The sequence below is a fragment of the Nothoprocta perdicaria genome, unplaced genomic scaffold (assembly GCF_003342845.1).
Source record: "Nothoprocta perdicaria isolate Ctin4 unplaced genomic scaffold, notPer1 scaffold_0, whole genome shotgun sequence".
NCBI lineage: Eukaryota > Metazoa > Chordata > Aves > Tinamiformes > Tinamidae > Nothoprocta > Nothoprocta perdicaria.
In genome coordinates, this window is record NW_020454092.1 from 7,416,951 (window position 1) to 7,434,777 (window position 17,827).

At 38.2% G+C, this 17,827-nt stretch overlaps 1 protein-coding gene across 2 annotated transcripts in view; it reads right to left on the reverse strand.

The window, feature by feature from the left end:
• Nucleotides 1-17,827, reverse strand: part of CNTNAP5 (contactin associated protein like 5) — a 250,433-nt gene that overhangs the window by 8,895 nt on the left and 223,711 nt on the right. For both annotated transcript variants that reach the window (XM_026053914.1, XM_026053907.1), the window contains exons 20-22: nt 10,601-10,731; nt 9,327-9,411; nt 1,792-2,010 (exon numbers count right to left, since the gene is read on the reverse strand). In XM_026053914.1, coding sequence (XP_025909699.1) covers nt 1,792-2,010; nt 9,327-9,411; nt 10,601-10,731 — 435 coding nt within the window. The remainder of the gene's footprint in view (nt 1-1,791; nt 2,011-9,326; nt 9,412-10,600; nt 10,732-17,827) is intronic.

Sequence of the window (17,827 nt, forward strand, 5' to 3'; positions counted from 1 at the left end):
TTTTTCTCACACATTTGAAGTGAGATTTCCTCAAGGGCTTTTTTGTTATATCTGTGCATTAGAAAATTGACACAGACATGTACAGACAACTTTGAAGTTCTCTTTTTCTTCTGAGACATTCAATAATGAGAAACTGGGAACTGATGAATTGAAATATGAGCAGTAAATTTGAAAGTTAATCTTTAACTGCCTTATTTTTATTTCTTAAAATGTGTCCTTCACATACATAAATGTAATTCTCAAGTACATCTATACAAAGTATAATTTGATACAAATTGGATTTTTTTACAAGAATCTACCACCCAGTGTTCTTAGTACATAAAGTCTTCAGAACTAACTTGTTCTAAAGATCTTATTCAAGCTTAAATCAAATCCAGTGTGAACAGTTGAGCTGTAATGYAAGTTAATTTATCATATTGAGAAGAAATTACATCTTAAAGCACAGGGGGACAAAGACAGGGTGGAGCTATTATAATAATAAAAGCACACTTCTGATGTGACAGAGCTTAACCTTGAGGCTTGAATGCAATTGATTAGCAGCTTYGGACTTAGGAATCTAAAGCTTATATATTCTGTACTGTCTTGCAGAATCCTACAGATGTAAGGCTCGAGTTTTACTTCTTTCTAAACCCTTTAGAAAAATTAGATCATCAATGTGACAGACTAAGAGGAGAGGAGTTCACTTTTTCAATATTATCATCCTTTCGCTATTTACAAGCCACATTTCTTTAATCCAACGGAGCAGGTAACTCAGTCAATCCGGGTTTGGGAGAGGCGAGTGGTGGGCGGGGAGAGGCCAGCAGCCCAACTCCACAGAGCAATCAGCAGCCTCTTTCCCTACGCAGGATGCTAATAGCATAATTTGTTTTCTGTTGAATATCATGGGCAGAAGCCGCAGGAAATAGGCAATTGATGCCAATACAAATGTCAAAGGAATCATATTCAGACACAACACAGACCTTTACTAGTTATCAGAGAARACGAAGTGGCTTCATAATTCAAGGGCCAAAAATAATTCATAGTTTGTACCCCTTTCACGTCATTAGGGATTTTCCCACATCCACTCGTGACTAAAGCAGCAACTTGATTGTGCCCATGTCCGGTGACAACACTCCCAGCTGTCCGAGTTTCCTTCTGTGCATACAAATACACAGATGCAAAACGCTTAAGATTCCCAGAAGGCAGTTTCAGGATTGCCAGAGAGATGCAAACTGTTGGGATCATCCTAGTAACACCACTTAAGCAATTCTCCTTCCCTCTAGCTAGAGAGAACAAACTACAAGCATTTGGGAGATATGATGCACATATCCCAAGGGGTTTACACAAGAGGTTCTTGTTCCTTTTGGCAAGGGATGGGGAAGATTCAGCTTCTTGTCATATGATTTCTTTTGCTGATCATCACAGGATAAGAAATCATGGTTACACATTTTTCTTCAAGCAACAGCAGTGGAGCTATCAAGAGTGGTCGGGAACAGCAAATCGAGTGAACAYTCATGTTTCAGCTTCCACTGCAGCTTTGGAGAAGCTTGGAGACTTCTTTCCTATAATCATCATACTGCTACACATGTGTTTTGGCAATCCAGAAACTTGGTTTGTACTTGCTTTAGAACAACGCTTTTTAAAGGGCTCTTGGCTAGTCTGAATACCCATCCTTAACCCTCTAAATACTAAGAGAAAAGGCAACTGTCCATATTTATGTCTGCATTATCACAATTTTGCCACGGCAAAAAGGAAGGAAACCTAGTTGCTGTGTTTTTTTAAATTCCCCATTCCCCTCTTGGCATAACATACCTGATGAGGAATATATTGTGGTTACGGTGTTCACATCRGTTTCCACTAAAGATGCACAGCTTGACTCTGTCAAGGAGCCTCTGATGCTCACGGGCGCAACGGTGGGATGACGCAGGGCAGCCTTGAGCGGAGCAATGTGGTTGTATTGAACAGAGGACAGGCAGCCAGTGAAGCCATAGGCATTTGCCTTGGAGACTTCGGGATCCAGTGACAAACTATCTGCAGTACAACAGGAGAGCACTCTCAGAACTGTCTGTTTTAGGAAGGCACATAAAATAATTAATCCCTTTTTGTCTTGCCTACCTATTTACTTCTCTTCATCCAAACTGTGGGAGTTCTTCCTCAGTTCTGAGAGTTCTCCTCAGCCTRACTTGCAAGGCTATTCCCTAATCCTTCTTGTACAATGCTATTTGGGTTGAATCAAGTTGGCTTAGACATACAGAAGCCTACACTGAGCTTCCTTCCCTGAACATTTTCTCTACTGCCTTGACAATATTTAACATGTCATAGGTGCTAATCACCAGGATAAAAAATAAAAATAAATAAATATAGCAGCATTGAATCCTGCAATGATGTTACTTAATTCTGTTGAATCTCTTAGCAACATTTCTTCTAATTATAAGCTAGGCTGTCATAGAGCTAGACTTGTTCAACTAATGAAATAAAATGCAAAACAGTCGCTTATTTTATCTAAATCGAAATCAAATGGATTATCTCCATGCTCTTATTCAACTGCAGATAATATAGTGCAATTAGTTCATGTGTCTGTCTGTATTCATTTGAATTCAGAAAGAGAAAGCCAATTCAAAGGTACGCATTTTTTTTTTATTTAGCTCTGAATGTTTTAAGATCAAAGGTTGTTTGGAAAAGTCAGTGAAGGACAGTAAAGTCATCTTCTCTTTACTCCAAGCTCTCATTTTATTTACTTTACAGAAATTGAAATTCACACTGCTCAGAGGTCTGCAACGTGAGAAGCCTTATATCAAGGTCAGCCAAATAAAACACAACAAAACCCATAGAAGTACATTAAAAAAATCATCTGCCAAAAATAATATATATAATTAGAATTGAAAATATTGGAAATATATCCATTGGAAAAAGTTTTCCAGCTTTTCTAAGTTTACTTACCTAGTTCAAAGAATAAACCTTAAATGAAAGTCTGATTTTTTCCTCCACCACTCAAATATGATGATTTACAAGATTTACAAATATAGTGATTTACAACCACAAGTATGATTTGATTTCCTYAAAACAGTTTAGGAAAAAAGTAATGCTTGATTTGCCTACCTAGGTATAGCATAGCTGGCGCTGCTTTCAAGCTTGTCATAAGATTTTGGGTTAGGGGTGTTACAAACAGTCAAGGAATAATCTCCAAGTTTCTGCAGAAAAGCTTGACTAAAACTAGAAGGAATGATTTATAATATTTGCTATCTTTGTTGAATTTACAAAGCCCTTCGTAAATATTCCCAACTCTCAGCCTTTCCTGTTTTCTTAGCTCTGACACAAAAGGTGGATTTGTTGTATCCTTTAAGCATCAGGCAATCTAAATTGCTCTGTTCTGCCCCACTGTGCAAAAGGTAAACCCTAAGAAATAATGAATTTGCTTTTTCACGGTACAGCAGCTTGTAAAGTCGAAAATACAGTTCTTTTGAAGGTTATTTTTTTAAGTCGAATTAAAGACCAATTTCAGTAGTCTTCTGTCAAAGTGAGCTTTGCACAAATGAGAACCAGAAGATTCATTGCTGAAAGGCTTTGAATTTTTTTTTTAAGAAGAAAAAAAAATCAAAGAAATCAAAGAATAAGTGGAGAACAAGTTGAAAGTCTGATGGTAAAAAATCTGTGGTCACAGCTATAATTTCCTTTGCTATATGTTTTTGGGTGCATGTCTTTTAACCTCCAAAGAGGAGCGCTCAGTGAAYTGAAGGACAGTTCTGTGCAACTTGAGTGAGAACTAATTGTATTGCCCTCTGAAATCTTGAGTGGATAATGTAAATCTGTGGTTATGGTATGACTATCTGTGTGAAAGGCTTATTAAAGGTTGTAGACCAGTCTGCCTCCTGAAGTCTTTAAATCATGACAAAATGTCTTTTCACTACGTGACATTGTGCTCGGTTAGAGTAATAATTCAGTGAAGTTCCAAAGCCTGTGTTGTACCAAAGTCATATGAGATGTCAGAATGGCCTTCCTCTGACCTTACAACTCTGTGAATCTTTCCAAGCACTTCACCGTGTTGGAAAATTAAACTCAATTGCTGCTGATGGTTTGGTCTGGTCTTCTGACATGTTAGCATTGCACTCAGTTAGCATTCTCAGACCTGGAGTCACTTTGGGCGACTTCTGCACTGTGGGTGAGAAGACAGGTTTTTTCACCTTCTGAGCAACTGCTCGTTCCTCACAACTTCATTTTACCCATATTTTTAGGAAATAACTCTTCAGCTGATTTGTACATAAGTTGGTCTCTCTTCTGGCCGAGCCGTCCATCTACTTCCTGAAAGCTGTCTGCAATGCCACATCTTGCTCTCTTGTTATGTAGTTTTCATGCATTGGCAGTGGCTTTCCTTGAAAATGAGGATTAGGTCTACTGGTTACATTTCTGAAACCTTTCTGATCAGATCAAAATCACCTATCTGTTGATTCATTCCTGCTCTCCAAAACAGACATTGTACTCTATAGCTTATCCATTGTCCACTGCTGCCATTTACAACACACTTGGAATAAAATTTTAAATATGTAAAACAATTTAAAATGTTCATAGCTCAATAAAGAGGAATAATTTTCATCATAAATGGAATTCTGCTGAATTTCTCCAYGTCACAGCATTAAGCTGCTCAGCAATGCATAAGCAAATTAAAACACAGTAAYGGACAATATAAATAAGAGAGAGAACTGGAATCAAAGAGAAATCAAAACATTATGTGTGTGCAGACAAAATAACTCAAAAGGCCTTCTTTCTGAATATAGTGTATAGAAAATGGGATCATGACCTTTATGCAATGTTTTTTGTTCTTTTTAAAAAATAATTTCAGGCCAGTAAGAAGTTTAAAGCATGTGTGCTAGTTTAYAAGTATATTTACTAACATCCAAGGAGGCCCATCATTTCTGTATGGGAATTTTCCTGTTAATTTCAGAGAGAGCAGACATACCATTAGTTTTTTAATGTCTGTGCCCTAATTACTTAGGCTAAAGCGGATCACTGACAGAGGTGGAAAAGATAATTCATTCTGTGTGCTGAAGCACCGACAGTCCTCTTTTAAAGCATGACTAACAGAAATATGTTTTTGTGCTAATTAAACTACATCTGTCACCTCATTTAGCCAAGGTGGTGAACAGCATTGGCAAGATTACTGCTTGGTCTTTGTCACTAGATTTGATTCCGTGATTTAGAAGATAATCTCGTAGTCTCCACATTGCATCTGTCTCAAAAAATATACAGTTCATTAGCAGATACTCTGTAGTTAACAGATACTCTGCAAAAATATACTGTTGTGTCCTTCGACAGCCTCGATGAACATTACGGATATTAATCATCAATTTATAAAGGGCAGAAAGCATATCTTGGATTAGATTCCAGCCTACAAAAAAGGGCACTTTGGGACAGTTTCAGTTCCTGGTGTGAATCTGCCATGAAGCTATCAGACTGAAAATTTCRAAGTTTTTTTCCTAATTAAAAATGTTGGGTGACACCAGTCTTTCCTTTACAGTCTGTCCTTTCCTAGATGCTGGAGGTAAGAGTCCAAGCATTCAGTGCATCCCTGAGACTTCTAAAACTTCAAGGGATAGCAAGGGCAAAATAAAGACCCTTTTCCCTCATTTTTTCCCAGGTATCACAGGAATGAGTAGAACACTCCAGGTTTTGCTTCACAGCAATGAAGCATTTTGTGTCCCGTAAAACATTTGAGATTTTTCATCCCATTACACTTGGCTGGGGTAATTTCAGACATGCGTTTTATATGTTCTCTTCGAGATCGTTTGTCATTGAAAATAAAGCACTGCTCTGGGCTGGCAAAATACAGAAGATGTCAGAATCCTCGACATCTGAACCCTGATCTGTCACAGCACAGCCAGTCCTATGTGATTGTACATGGACTCAAAATGCTATCTATAGTAAAAAGAGAATTTTCAAGAAAATGAGAAGATGTTAAAAAAACACATGTTTCCCTTAAATCAATTCCAGTAGTAGGAACTCAAATGTGCRACTTCTGGAGAGAAAGAGAAGTCCCTGAACACTTATTTAGAAAATATGATATTCAGGCAAACAGAAATTCAAACATGTCATTATGATTATTTTGCTGGTACGAAAGTCTAATGGATTTGGTCTCCTTTTAAAAAAGACTCAAGATAACTGCTTCTCAGTTTATATTTATAACTGCTGCCATCTTAGTGCCAAACTTTTCTCCTATCCCAAGTAGATGTTTCCACTTTCCCAAATGCTTTAACAGACTACTAGAAAGATAATTTTATATCTATAACATATCTTTTTCCTGTTACAAACAAGATCTTCAGTCTAGCCTTGCAACCATATTAGCCTGGAAATAAAGAATTCCAGCACTGAACTAGAGCTTCTTTCAGATCTTTGTGTTCATTCTTTCCTTCTTCCTTTCAACATTACACACTTTATGAGATAGAAAAGAACTATTATTCAAGTGCTTGCAAATCATAACTCAAATCAAACATGATATTTTCTGTTGAGGAAACAGCATTTTCTAGACAAGATCTAAACATATGCAAATATGCCATAATTAAATCTGTATCTGAGTTCAGAGAATCGCAGAATAATTTAAGTTGAAGTCATGTAGTGCAATCCCTTGCTCAAAGTGGAACCAACTTCAGCATTCGGTCAGACTGTCAATAGAGATTGTATGGTGAAGCAGAGCAGTTTAAGCTTTGCAAGAACATGCTTAAAACAACCAAACTGAGACTCTGCTTGAGATTTCACTAAGGCCTCCCCATAAACTGTATGACCCCCATTTGAAACCTGAACTCAATACCCACCAAAGTCCATAGAAAGACTCTCATTAATACTGACAAACTCCGGACAGGTCCGTTTGTGCCTTGGTGTTGTGAAATAAAAAGGGCAAGAAATCAGCATTTCTCTGACAATGGGATACTGTAAGGACAAATTCAATACAGGTCTATGGGCTACTTGAATGCTGCTTCTTTCTTCTATTCCCTTGTCTTCAAAGACACACTTATATTTAGATCGATCTCTCAAAGGCAGTTATATGGCCCCATTACCGAGGGATCTGAACTGCTCAGAGTCTTTAATGCTTTTCTCTTCCTAGCACCCCTCTGATGCAGGGATGTTCTATTATCCATGCTTTACGGATAGAGAACAGAGATACTAAAGCTCAGATTGGTTTCATTGGGAATAAAATGCCCACTTACCTTAAAATTTGCACATAAATGGTTTGCCCAAGGTCATTCAAGCAGGCTGTGGAAGAGTGAGTGGCCCTGTTTTGAATTCCAGGTGAGTCCCCTCTGGCTTAAAAAGAGGGCTTTTTCCAGGAATTCAAAAGCTAGGTACAGTGAAACCATTGGAAAATATAACAGATTTCAAAAGCAGAAAAAGTGAGCATGTAAGCAGSTTTTGACTAAAGAAAAGGGTAATGGAAAGAAACCACATGGTAATTTAAAAATCGGTCATTGCATAAAACTTCACTTTTTAAGAGCTACAGCTGTGCTAACATGGTTATCATAAGAAAATCTGACAACGAAGAGGTTTTAATCTTTTATGATCTCCTGCTGGAAGCTCTCTTAGTGGGAAATGAATAGAAGAGTGAGAAAAAAAAAGAGGAGATATAGCTGGTTAAGTAGCCAGGATTAGACTGCTGGAACAAGAAATGAACGATGCTGTGACAGGGAAAGAGGAAGAGGGACAGATTTCCAGAAGAATGCAGTACAGGTATGAAGGACATGTACAATTTTCTATATGGTTCTATTCCAATATGAGACTCTCATGTTCTTAATGAATGCTTGCAGGTACCTAAATTCTACTGGAATCCMAAACAAATGTTCTAAAAAATTTAGATCTATTTCTAAGTACTCCATTCCTCTGAAGTCTAGACTTTTACTGAGGGGAAGAGGTCATTGAACAATGATAGAGAAGAAATTGAAGGATATTTGTTTATGTTACCAGTATTCATCTGTTAAACCATTGTTAAAAGGAGCTGTATTTAATAACTTTACACATCTTTAAAATGCCAAGAAATCTTGGGGTAAGGAAGAGGAAAGAGAAAAAGGAGGTTTCCATTGAATGAAGTCTAGAGATAAGTCTGTGGTGTTCAGTGGTACTGAATATCATGCCTCTGGAGATGAATCTGGACTTTTACACTTTTTTCTTTTACTGGCAAAACTAATTCTATTTTTGTGAATAAATCTAGCTTCTCTCCAAGTTGCACTATGTCCGCTTGCTGGCTAAATGCTTGGAATCATTGTGCTATGTTCCATCTTGTTCTTTAGAAAAGCTCACATTTATTGGTTTAAGATCCATAGCTGGAACTCAAGGTGGAGACTATGAAGAGTAATGTTCTTCCAGGTTTTCAACACCACAATTCACCATTAGCAAAATAAGATCTTCACTTAGTTTTGACCTGGTCTGAGAAGTGTCAAATCTCCAAATCTGTCCTCAAAGCTTTGGAAAAGTGCTGCATTCTGAACACTGGCATTATGGGAAAAAAATCAGTTCCTGACCTTAATCTGCTTAGCAAAATATGATGCATAATACACTGATGTCATTATATACAATTATAATTTACAAGCAGTCACTAGATGTCTATTGTTTCTGTCTAGCTACTGATTCTGCAGCTTTTGGGCACTATTTGTAAAGCATATAAATTTCAATAATGAAAGAAAGAGAAGACTTGATATGGAGCTCCAATTCTAACAAAAGACTAAAATGCCCATAACCAAGGAAGTAATTAGAATCTTACTGCAAATGAATGAAAAATCTTAAATACAGCAGTATGACATACTTGACAACAAAATAGGAGTGTTCTACTTCCTAAATTCTGGCAAAGTTTTACTAGCCTTGTAGTGGCTGTGCAGCATGAAAGGGCAAAGATGAAGAAGCTCCATGGACACAGCAGGTAGTATAGTGGCCTCTGTGCTATATGTAACAAATATAGCAGAATTCCAGTGGAAAAGGATAGAGTGCAAACTGGGTAGAGAGGAAGAAGGCTTAGAATCCTTCTCATCATTAGGAAACAAAGCTGAGCAGCCACATGATCACAGCAAGCTACTGTCACCAAAATGACATCATTAGGGGTAAGACACCACCCAGTGCAGCCACATACGGAGTGTGATTCACCTTGGCAGAGTGAACAGTGGGAGAAGTTAATACTGTTATCRGTACAAACACGTAAAGTTGCCAATTTTTTTTTTTACATTGATGAGCTATATAAATCACAGTATTGGAATGTCAGGCCAACAGCTGAAACTAAAACCAGTCAAAAAAAAGCCGCCCAATTCCATTTAAAACCAGCACACAGCACAGCACTATAATAACTGATGGATCAGGAAATTTTTAGTAGAACATACCTGTGATCTTGCCCAAGGTGAGTGATTTGATGGCCTTAAAATCAATCTCAGAAAAGTTGTGCTTGAGTTTGAGAACTTGATCAACCTAGAAGAGGTCAATAAAATTTGTTCATTACAACAGCATGTAGATACCTCCCAAAGCTTTCTCTATCCTGCAAATTTGTGGGAATGCTCTCAACTGCAAACAAGTTAATCTTGCCCCCAAGCATGATTCAGTTTCTAAAGATAGCAAAGTGAGTACGCTTTGATTTTTGCATAAAAAGCTGAAAGGTGACCAGAATAGTCATATAATGGGCTTTTAAGAAACTTCCCCTGCAGAAAAGCTTAAGATGTTTGACACCGAAATCCTCCTGATTCACAAAATCCGCATCTATTCACTACAGAACACAATCAAAGGAGGCCTCTCTAGAAACGTAATGTGGAGAAGTAGTTCTGCATAGGAGCCATCCACAGTGCAGKGTGACAATAGCAGACTGGAACTTGAGGTAAACTCTGACTAATAGTATAAGCCTCCTTCCTAGATAATTGGGTCTATGTAGTCACTATGTTAACTGCGGATCATTTTACCACCCAGAAATGGAAATAGCAGAGGAAGGAAAATCTATGGTTAGCCTTGAGTTTCTGTTTCTCTCTATTCCTTCATTCACATATGACTTCCCTTGAGATGCTGCCCCTCTTTATTAAATGATTGCCATCGGGATTAGCAAATTTGTTTTATAATTTTAACCATTGAAATTAGCCTRGAAAGGAAAGCAGCAGTAACATGGTATTTTCTTATTGCCTTGGAAAATAAGAGGCAATGCAAGGAAATAGGGCAGAGTAGGACTTCTCATCTCTCACTGAAAGATTGTCACARCTGGTTCAGAGTACCAAAGACCACACTTGCCTCAAAGGGACAGGACATGTTAAATGGTCATGTTCAGAACAGCCACAAACTACTGCTCCTCTGTCTTTCCTCTGTTGTGAGATGTAAGGTGTGGGTCACATCTTTCCTTGGGGCATACATCTCAAATGAGATGATACTACCTAACTTACAGGTTGTCACAGAAAAAATAAAGGTCACTGTATAGGAAACCCATCTGCTGGACACTTTGGTGCTGCTCCGCAGCAGAACCAGCTTTAGCTTTATCGGATCAGTGTGCATCCCCTGCTTCCTACTGGTGAGCAGGCATTTAAACCAGTGAATCTGTTTGCAGCATTAAGTGTTTTTTAACACCAAACACACASAAGGAAATCTAGCTGGGAGAATAAGACACGACAGGCAGATGTGATACCTGAATGACGAGCTCTCTGCCTTCCCGGTTAATCTTCACGTGGTGCAGCTCACGGTTGGCAAAGTTTCCAGAGTCAATTGTGAAAATCAGGAGCCCATCTTTACTCAGCTTGTATCGGACCTGTAAACTTCCTTAAAAGTAGAGCACAGTTCTACCTATAAAACCCGTGTCTGTAATGATGTCAGAATGTTTAAACAACATATATATATATAAAAATATATGTAACATCATATATAACATATATAACTCTTATTTTGTTTCTATTACAATGGCACAACAAGGTTTAAAAAGGCAAGAAATAAAGGCTGAAGAGAAAGGAAAGAGCTCAAGCTTTAAAGGATTAAAAATATAAACAAATACAGCAGAAGAGTTTCCCTTTCTTACTAGCTAACAAACTCCACTCTAGAGGAATATAATGTAATTGAGTAACTAAGTATATCAAAGGAGAGTCTGTCTGTCCACAAGCTCTGATCTGTATTAGCCTGTGAAGGATCATTTCCACCAGAGGGCATGCAGGTCTTGCTCTGCTCTATTAAAATATTATTAGTGGGTTTTATCATTTGTTTTCATCCAGTCATAACATGCAATGCAGACAACAGTGGAAACTACACAAATTACATCTTTTCAATTAAAACATTTAAAGGCCCAGGTTCATTGTCATTTACATGAAACACAAGAGAAGATACACTTTAAATTATGTCAAAAAATTATTGCAACCTTGTTTTTTTTAACCTATTTGTAAAGACTCATATAAAAAAGAATACCAAACATCTTTTTCAGTCTTACTGTAACTGAATACTGTACCTAAGTACTGTAATGATCCACAAGAAATTGAGGAATTCAATATTAATTTTAATCCCTTCACAAATGACTAAAGGAAATACGAAATCCATTCAAATTTACTTTTCTGGGAATTCAGTAGCAGAGACAGAAAAGAATCTCTGAATTTAGAGGCTCTTTTTACACAACAGGAACCAAATAATCTGGAGTAGCTGTGATACTATAGAGCTAAAAAGCTTCCCTAGGGCTACTTTGTTACAGGCTCTTAGGAGAAAATGAATGCTGACAGAACCACAAACTCTAAGCAGAGGGTCCTTCATTTATTCCATGTTCTGAAAAACACCATAAAAAAAAAATCCTATCTCTTTCCAGTTCAGTGCTTTTGCTGGAGCAAGTTCAAAACAGTCCAAGCATCACTAGATTTTTTGCAGATGGCTACAGGCAAACACTACCTGTGATAAGGRCTGACTGAAGGATTGTCACCGAGGGATGATTTCACACAGGTTTAGTTCTAGGACTCTTTTTCAACATCTGCAGAGATAACACTTGTCATACATGTCACAGTGCAGCCCCTATCAGGAATCTCTGATAAATCAGAGGGAGCTGTCCTTCAAGTTACTGTAAATTCACTTGACAAAGTTTAAAACTATGCATAAACTTGCTGCAGAGAGGGAATTTTGCCACCCTATGGAGCTAGAAGTGGTATCAGCAGTTCTCCCAGGTTGGAGCAAAGTCCAGGCAAGGTCATCCACTCTCCTCTTTCCTTGCCAGGGTATTTGTGGCTCAGACTCTTAACTGCCCTTTGCAACATTCGATACATCTCAGAAGAACACTGGCTCTCTCCAGCTTGCAGGATGGAGACTGTGCTTCCACAGATAAGAGGGAAAATGAAAACAATCTACTAGATTGAAGGCTTTTTAGCTGACGGAGAGGTCTACTGGATCAGGTGAGGTTTTCAAGTGGAAAGAAAAAAAAMAGTTAAAAGGCATTTTTGCTCATAAACAGTCATGAATGTAAGATGGTAATTTGTTGAATGCATCAAGGTCAGTAAAACCTTATAAATCATTCAGTGTGATATTACAGGACCTGATTCAGTTACTCTAAATCACGATGCAAAGCTCCCTTCATTGCTTGACCAGGACAAGAAGTGTTAACACTAACAATCTACTTAAAGGTCCAAATTGAAAGCACATTCCCATTTTCTGGGACTGAGTAAAACATTCATCAAGAAGAAACTCTAGAAAGACTCGAGATGAGAAAAGACTTCCAAGAAATCATGGGATATTTTCAAACTTGCACATAATGACAGGAAGAGAGTCAAAAGAGAGAGAAAAAAAAAAGAAAAAATAAAGCGGAAGGAAGAGCTACCTCACCCACATGAAACAAGTCTAGATGGCCACRCATGAGAAGTGGAGACTTACTGTGAGAAATGATGGGACAGTTTGGTCCAAAAATTAAAATCATGTTCCAGTAGCAGTATTTTACAGGCTGCCTGGTGTGACAATCCCACATGTCTGACGCAGAGCAAGGGGGTAACACGAACAAGGAAGCAGGGCCTAGATTTGGTCTTTGATCTCATACTAGCYGCTTAGTTCATATGTGCAAATACCTGTTGGCTCTTTTGAAATGCTACATGTATGCACCATAAAATATAAATAGCACTATTATACCCCAGTCATCAACAGTAACCAGCACATAGATGTTCAAGAGATCCTGCAAAAGACAAATCTATGTAGGGATATATCCATTCACTTCATCAGAAGAGAAACAATTTAAAAAAGAAATCATCATTCTATTTTTGGGGAGACAATAGAGGAGGTTCCTGACATTCATTAAGAACTGATTTTACTTGCTATATTGATACAATTTTACTTTACATCATTAAATGGGACAGTCAATAGCATCTTATTTGATCAAATTGCTTTTGAATTCCAATGACAACTCTTTTTGGATGGCTGCTCTTAAAAAAAGACTGTATTCAAGCTGGCATTTTGCCTGGGATCAAATTTGCATTAATACAAATCAGAAGTACATGAGATCATTCCAGATTTACTTTGGAATTTATATCAGTCTAGTTGGGTGCTGATTCTRGCTTGCATTCAGTATCAACCCTTTTCCTCTTGGCAGAGCACAGAATCATTTCTTTGTCTGTCAGATTACATAGCCATTTTGTTACATGGAAACACTTTATAGGGAAAATAAATGGATTATTAATTAAAACTATTATTAAGAGGGKTTTTTTTGGGCCTCTGAATTTTGATTATCTAGTTCACTGACTTTCACTGTCACATCTTCCCAGTGTCGCTAACTGCAAATAAAAATCTGTGCATAAACTACATCTACTCCAATTTTTGCATCATTTCTGCCTCACAGGGGGATTCACAGTAATCATAAGTAGTGTAATTTCTGGAAGTCTTGTTGCAGTCATGCTTGTCATCCTCTTTTCAGCTTCCCACGTGTGAGCATGCACACCTGGAGTGCCATAACCCTTGAGCGAGGCACTGCCTATTGTGGTCTCTTCCCTCTCTGATATACGTGCAATGGCCGGAGGCAATTTCTATTAAGCCCATAAGAGAAGGAAGCAAGGAGAGATGGAGGTATCAYGTTCTCAGACGTGGGCTGAGGATTTTTCTCTGGGGCTATTACCCAAGCAGTGCTAGGTAAGAGTAGATTCACAAATATTGCAGTCGTCTGTCACATTCTGTAGGGATACACCAGGTATATGGTGCCACTGTGCAGAGACACGCTGTGTGTCCATGCACTGTCATGCAGTGTGACCGTGCACAGGGCAACMTCTTCCTCCACTACTGGAGGAGATAAGTCCTCGTGGAGCCTAATGCTGAGCAACAAGACTTCCATCCCTATCAAAGCAGGCTTGTGACAAGCCCCACAGTCTTTAATCCATAACCTGCAGTTATATCACCCATGACTGGAGGATTAAATGGCAACTCTCTGCTGATACGCAACAGCTATAGAAGTGTTCTAATAGAATTCCCAGGGTTTCCCCTTGCGCAGAGCGAAGTTGTGGGAAATGGAGACAGAGCACTGTTTATGCCATCCCATGCTGGTGCTTATGTAAAGGATGATTTTCTGAAACAAAACACTCCCAGGGTGTACTTTTACCAGCAGCAGAGACCAAGGTTAGTACTTGCTAGTACACTAACGATCACTGTGGGTATAACCAACCTCGAAGCTGCTATAGGATTAGGCCTGTGCTTTCAAACTGCCTTTTTTATTATTATTATTTTATTCTTTTTACTGAGGACAAAAAAAAAGAYGTAGTGACAGCTCTTAATTCTAGTGATAATTAGGATGTTATGCTGTTTAGAGATTTCAAGGYACTTGCTCTGAAGAAAAAATATTCCCTAACTACACAGTGTGGAAAAAATATCTTGGCCACAATATCACAYATTATATGTCCAGATCCTTTTCGGATGGAACGCATCCACAGGAGAGTAATTTTTTTCTTGCCTCTGCCAAGAGAGGTGTCAAAAACACCTCATGGCTTTGTGGTCTATGCCCAAAATAGGGCAGTTACAGGGAGTTTTCTGTCTTAGAAAAAGGCTTCTCTGCTCGAAAGATCTTACCCAGTGCTGGGTATTTGATATAAAGGCTGGAGCAGTTCTGCAGGAAGTGAGAAATGGATCTCAAGAATTTGCTCTATTAATCACAAGCAAGGCTCTTGTCACATGTGTCACCAGAACTATAGGTCCTACATTATTTTTTTTTCTTTTTTTTTGAAGAACCAAATGGCAAGGAAGGGAACGACATTCTTGGAGTTTGAGGCATCTCTTCAAGACCTTTGCTTATAGAAACTGGTTTTAAATGAGCCCAGATTAAATCTAACATCTATAACAACTTCARTAACACTTTTTAATGACTTTAGCTGGAACAGCTGGCAAGACATCTTGCTCCCCTCAGAGAAGCTGAGGTAGTTCAGGGAGCACGTGTGGGTGGCACATGCAAAGAAGTACAACTTTTACCATGCTTGCATAACATCAGGAAAACTCATCCAAATCAGGGCAGCTGACAATGCCAATCTGAGAGAAATGAAAGAGTGTGTGTGTGAAACATTCACACATTTCCTTAGGCTAAGGACCTCAGATAACCCCTGCACATCCCATWGCTCCAAAAACACCGGCGTTGAGGACTGACTGATCCTCTAACATGTAGCTGTCTCACACGGGCTGCTGCCCTTGGCAGATTATCAGATACTAACCATAAAACTCACCCGTGCTGCTGCTAAAAGGAAAAAATAAGGAAGGCACAGATTAAACAAGCCATGGGGAATGTTTGCACAACTATTGATACTGCTGTTCTGAAGAAGAAAAGAAAAAAATAACTCTAGAAAAGTAATTTGCTCCTTTTAAGGTGGAAATGTTGTTTGCTTATTCCCAATCATGCAGTAGCGGATGGCAGTTTTCAGTGATCTCTACCACAAACTACCTCCCTGGCACCTTTTGCAGCTTCAGTGCAACAGTACTTTACAGCCTAGATATTTAAAAATGAACTACCTCTTTCTTGGTTAGAAACAGCTGGCTAAGAAACCTGCTCCTTAATTAGCAGTTTCTCCTCAGGGACATTTACTCAGTAAATTTATTGCTTGGTGGAAGTGCAGCTGGTGAYTCAAAATAACAGGCCCTATCTCTTAAGCAGCCAGTGGCTTTTAACTAAAAAAGTACTTGCACATTTTTGCCCAGAGAAAATGAAGAGTAAAGCTGCTGAATATGTTTATTGATATGATTGCTCAGCTATTGGGTCTGTTCAGATGACACTATTTTATGTAGTAAAAAAAAAAAAAAGAAAAAATGCCCAGCAATCTCCCAACTTCGTGTCATTTCTTATGGCAATGAAGAAAACAAGCTGCCTACTTGAATGTCTTCTACTCAAAGCTTGAGGCACTCAGGTCTTAGGCAACAGAATCAGGCCTGACTATATAATAGCACAGTTTCACAGTGTATTTCTTCAACTTTAAAAAAAAAAAAAAAAAAAAAAGGAAAAGGAAAAGAAAAAAAAAAAAGGAAACTATCAAAAAGAGTCCATCTAGAGCCCCAAGACCTTAATTCACTTTGTAGTACCTGCAACCAGATTTAGAATGTCACTTAAACAACAGCAATGGTAGTTAGTTCCCTTACATGACTGACAGGTGTGTTTAAGATGTCTTGCATCTACCAGCAGCCATCTGGCTTTAAAACCGGCTGACTAGCAGCTAAAAAGGAACTGGATCTAGTTCTAAAACTAGAGAACTTTAAAAATGTAAAAGATGACTTAGAAAAACATAGTCATAGAGCTCAATGCAAACAATGAGTGGCAAGGAGCAAGTAACACTGACGTTATGCTAGTGATCTCAAAGAGCACATTTTTCTAAATGAGACAGACCATATCCATAGCCGTGTGGCTGAGCCTAGAATAGGGAACAGGGCTACCCCAAGCATGCAGGACAATAATTTATTATTAGTTAGTGATATCTTTATCACTCTATTCCTAGATACTTCTTTGTGGAGGGGGAACTGGCTGCTATTTTCTTCRTACACTGATACTATATGAATTTCTTTTTTACTGAAGGTAATTCAGTGTRAAGATGAAGACAAGGGCAAGGTCATCAGATTCATTTAAAACTTCCTGAAATTATCTGCCTTTGAGTAGTGAGCCTTATTCTGCCGATTTTTAACCTCCATCTATTATCTATTAGAAATCTACACATTCTTTGGTATTTCAAAAATTACTTTAAAGTCTTTCATTAACAAAAACTATCTACATGATACTACTGGATATGATGTTCAGATCTCTGCTCCCTTCTTTAAACACACACTAAATGCAATTACTTTTCTCTTGGACAGACACTGAATAGGGCCTACGTTTACTTGTCTTTTACACAGAAAAAACTCCTTGTCAGGCTTTGATCTTACATCGAAGTTTTCATTTAAGCACTCAAGCTGACAGGAAGAGTCTTTATTCTTTGCCCGATGAATGAAAGGTAACATATCATCCTACAAATTATATTCCTAAGACTCACTCTAGCTTTCCAAATTATGCATTATCACTAACTTTGTGAGAATAGTTCACAGGGAGAAAAGACCGAGATCCTCTACTGAAAAACACCAAGGAATCCCTGCAACTTGCCCTCACTGAGGTCCCAGCCATAAGTTTCCACATGGCTATTAACACTTTTCAACCATACCTATTCCAGCCTAGATACTTACTCAAGCAAAGACTTGTTTCATGCTGGCCTAAAAACCATTATGTCTGAGCAAGAGTAACATGGAATAATGTAATCTGAGCAGACTAGAGAAAAAAAAAAAACCACAATACTTGCACTAATTTACCTTCAAATGCATAGGTTCACAGTTCTTATCTTATTCATAAACATCCTGAAAATCATTCCATTTTTATTAGGAAAAGGATAAAGTCATCTTTTACTTATTCAGTGGAAGAGTGAGCATAACG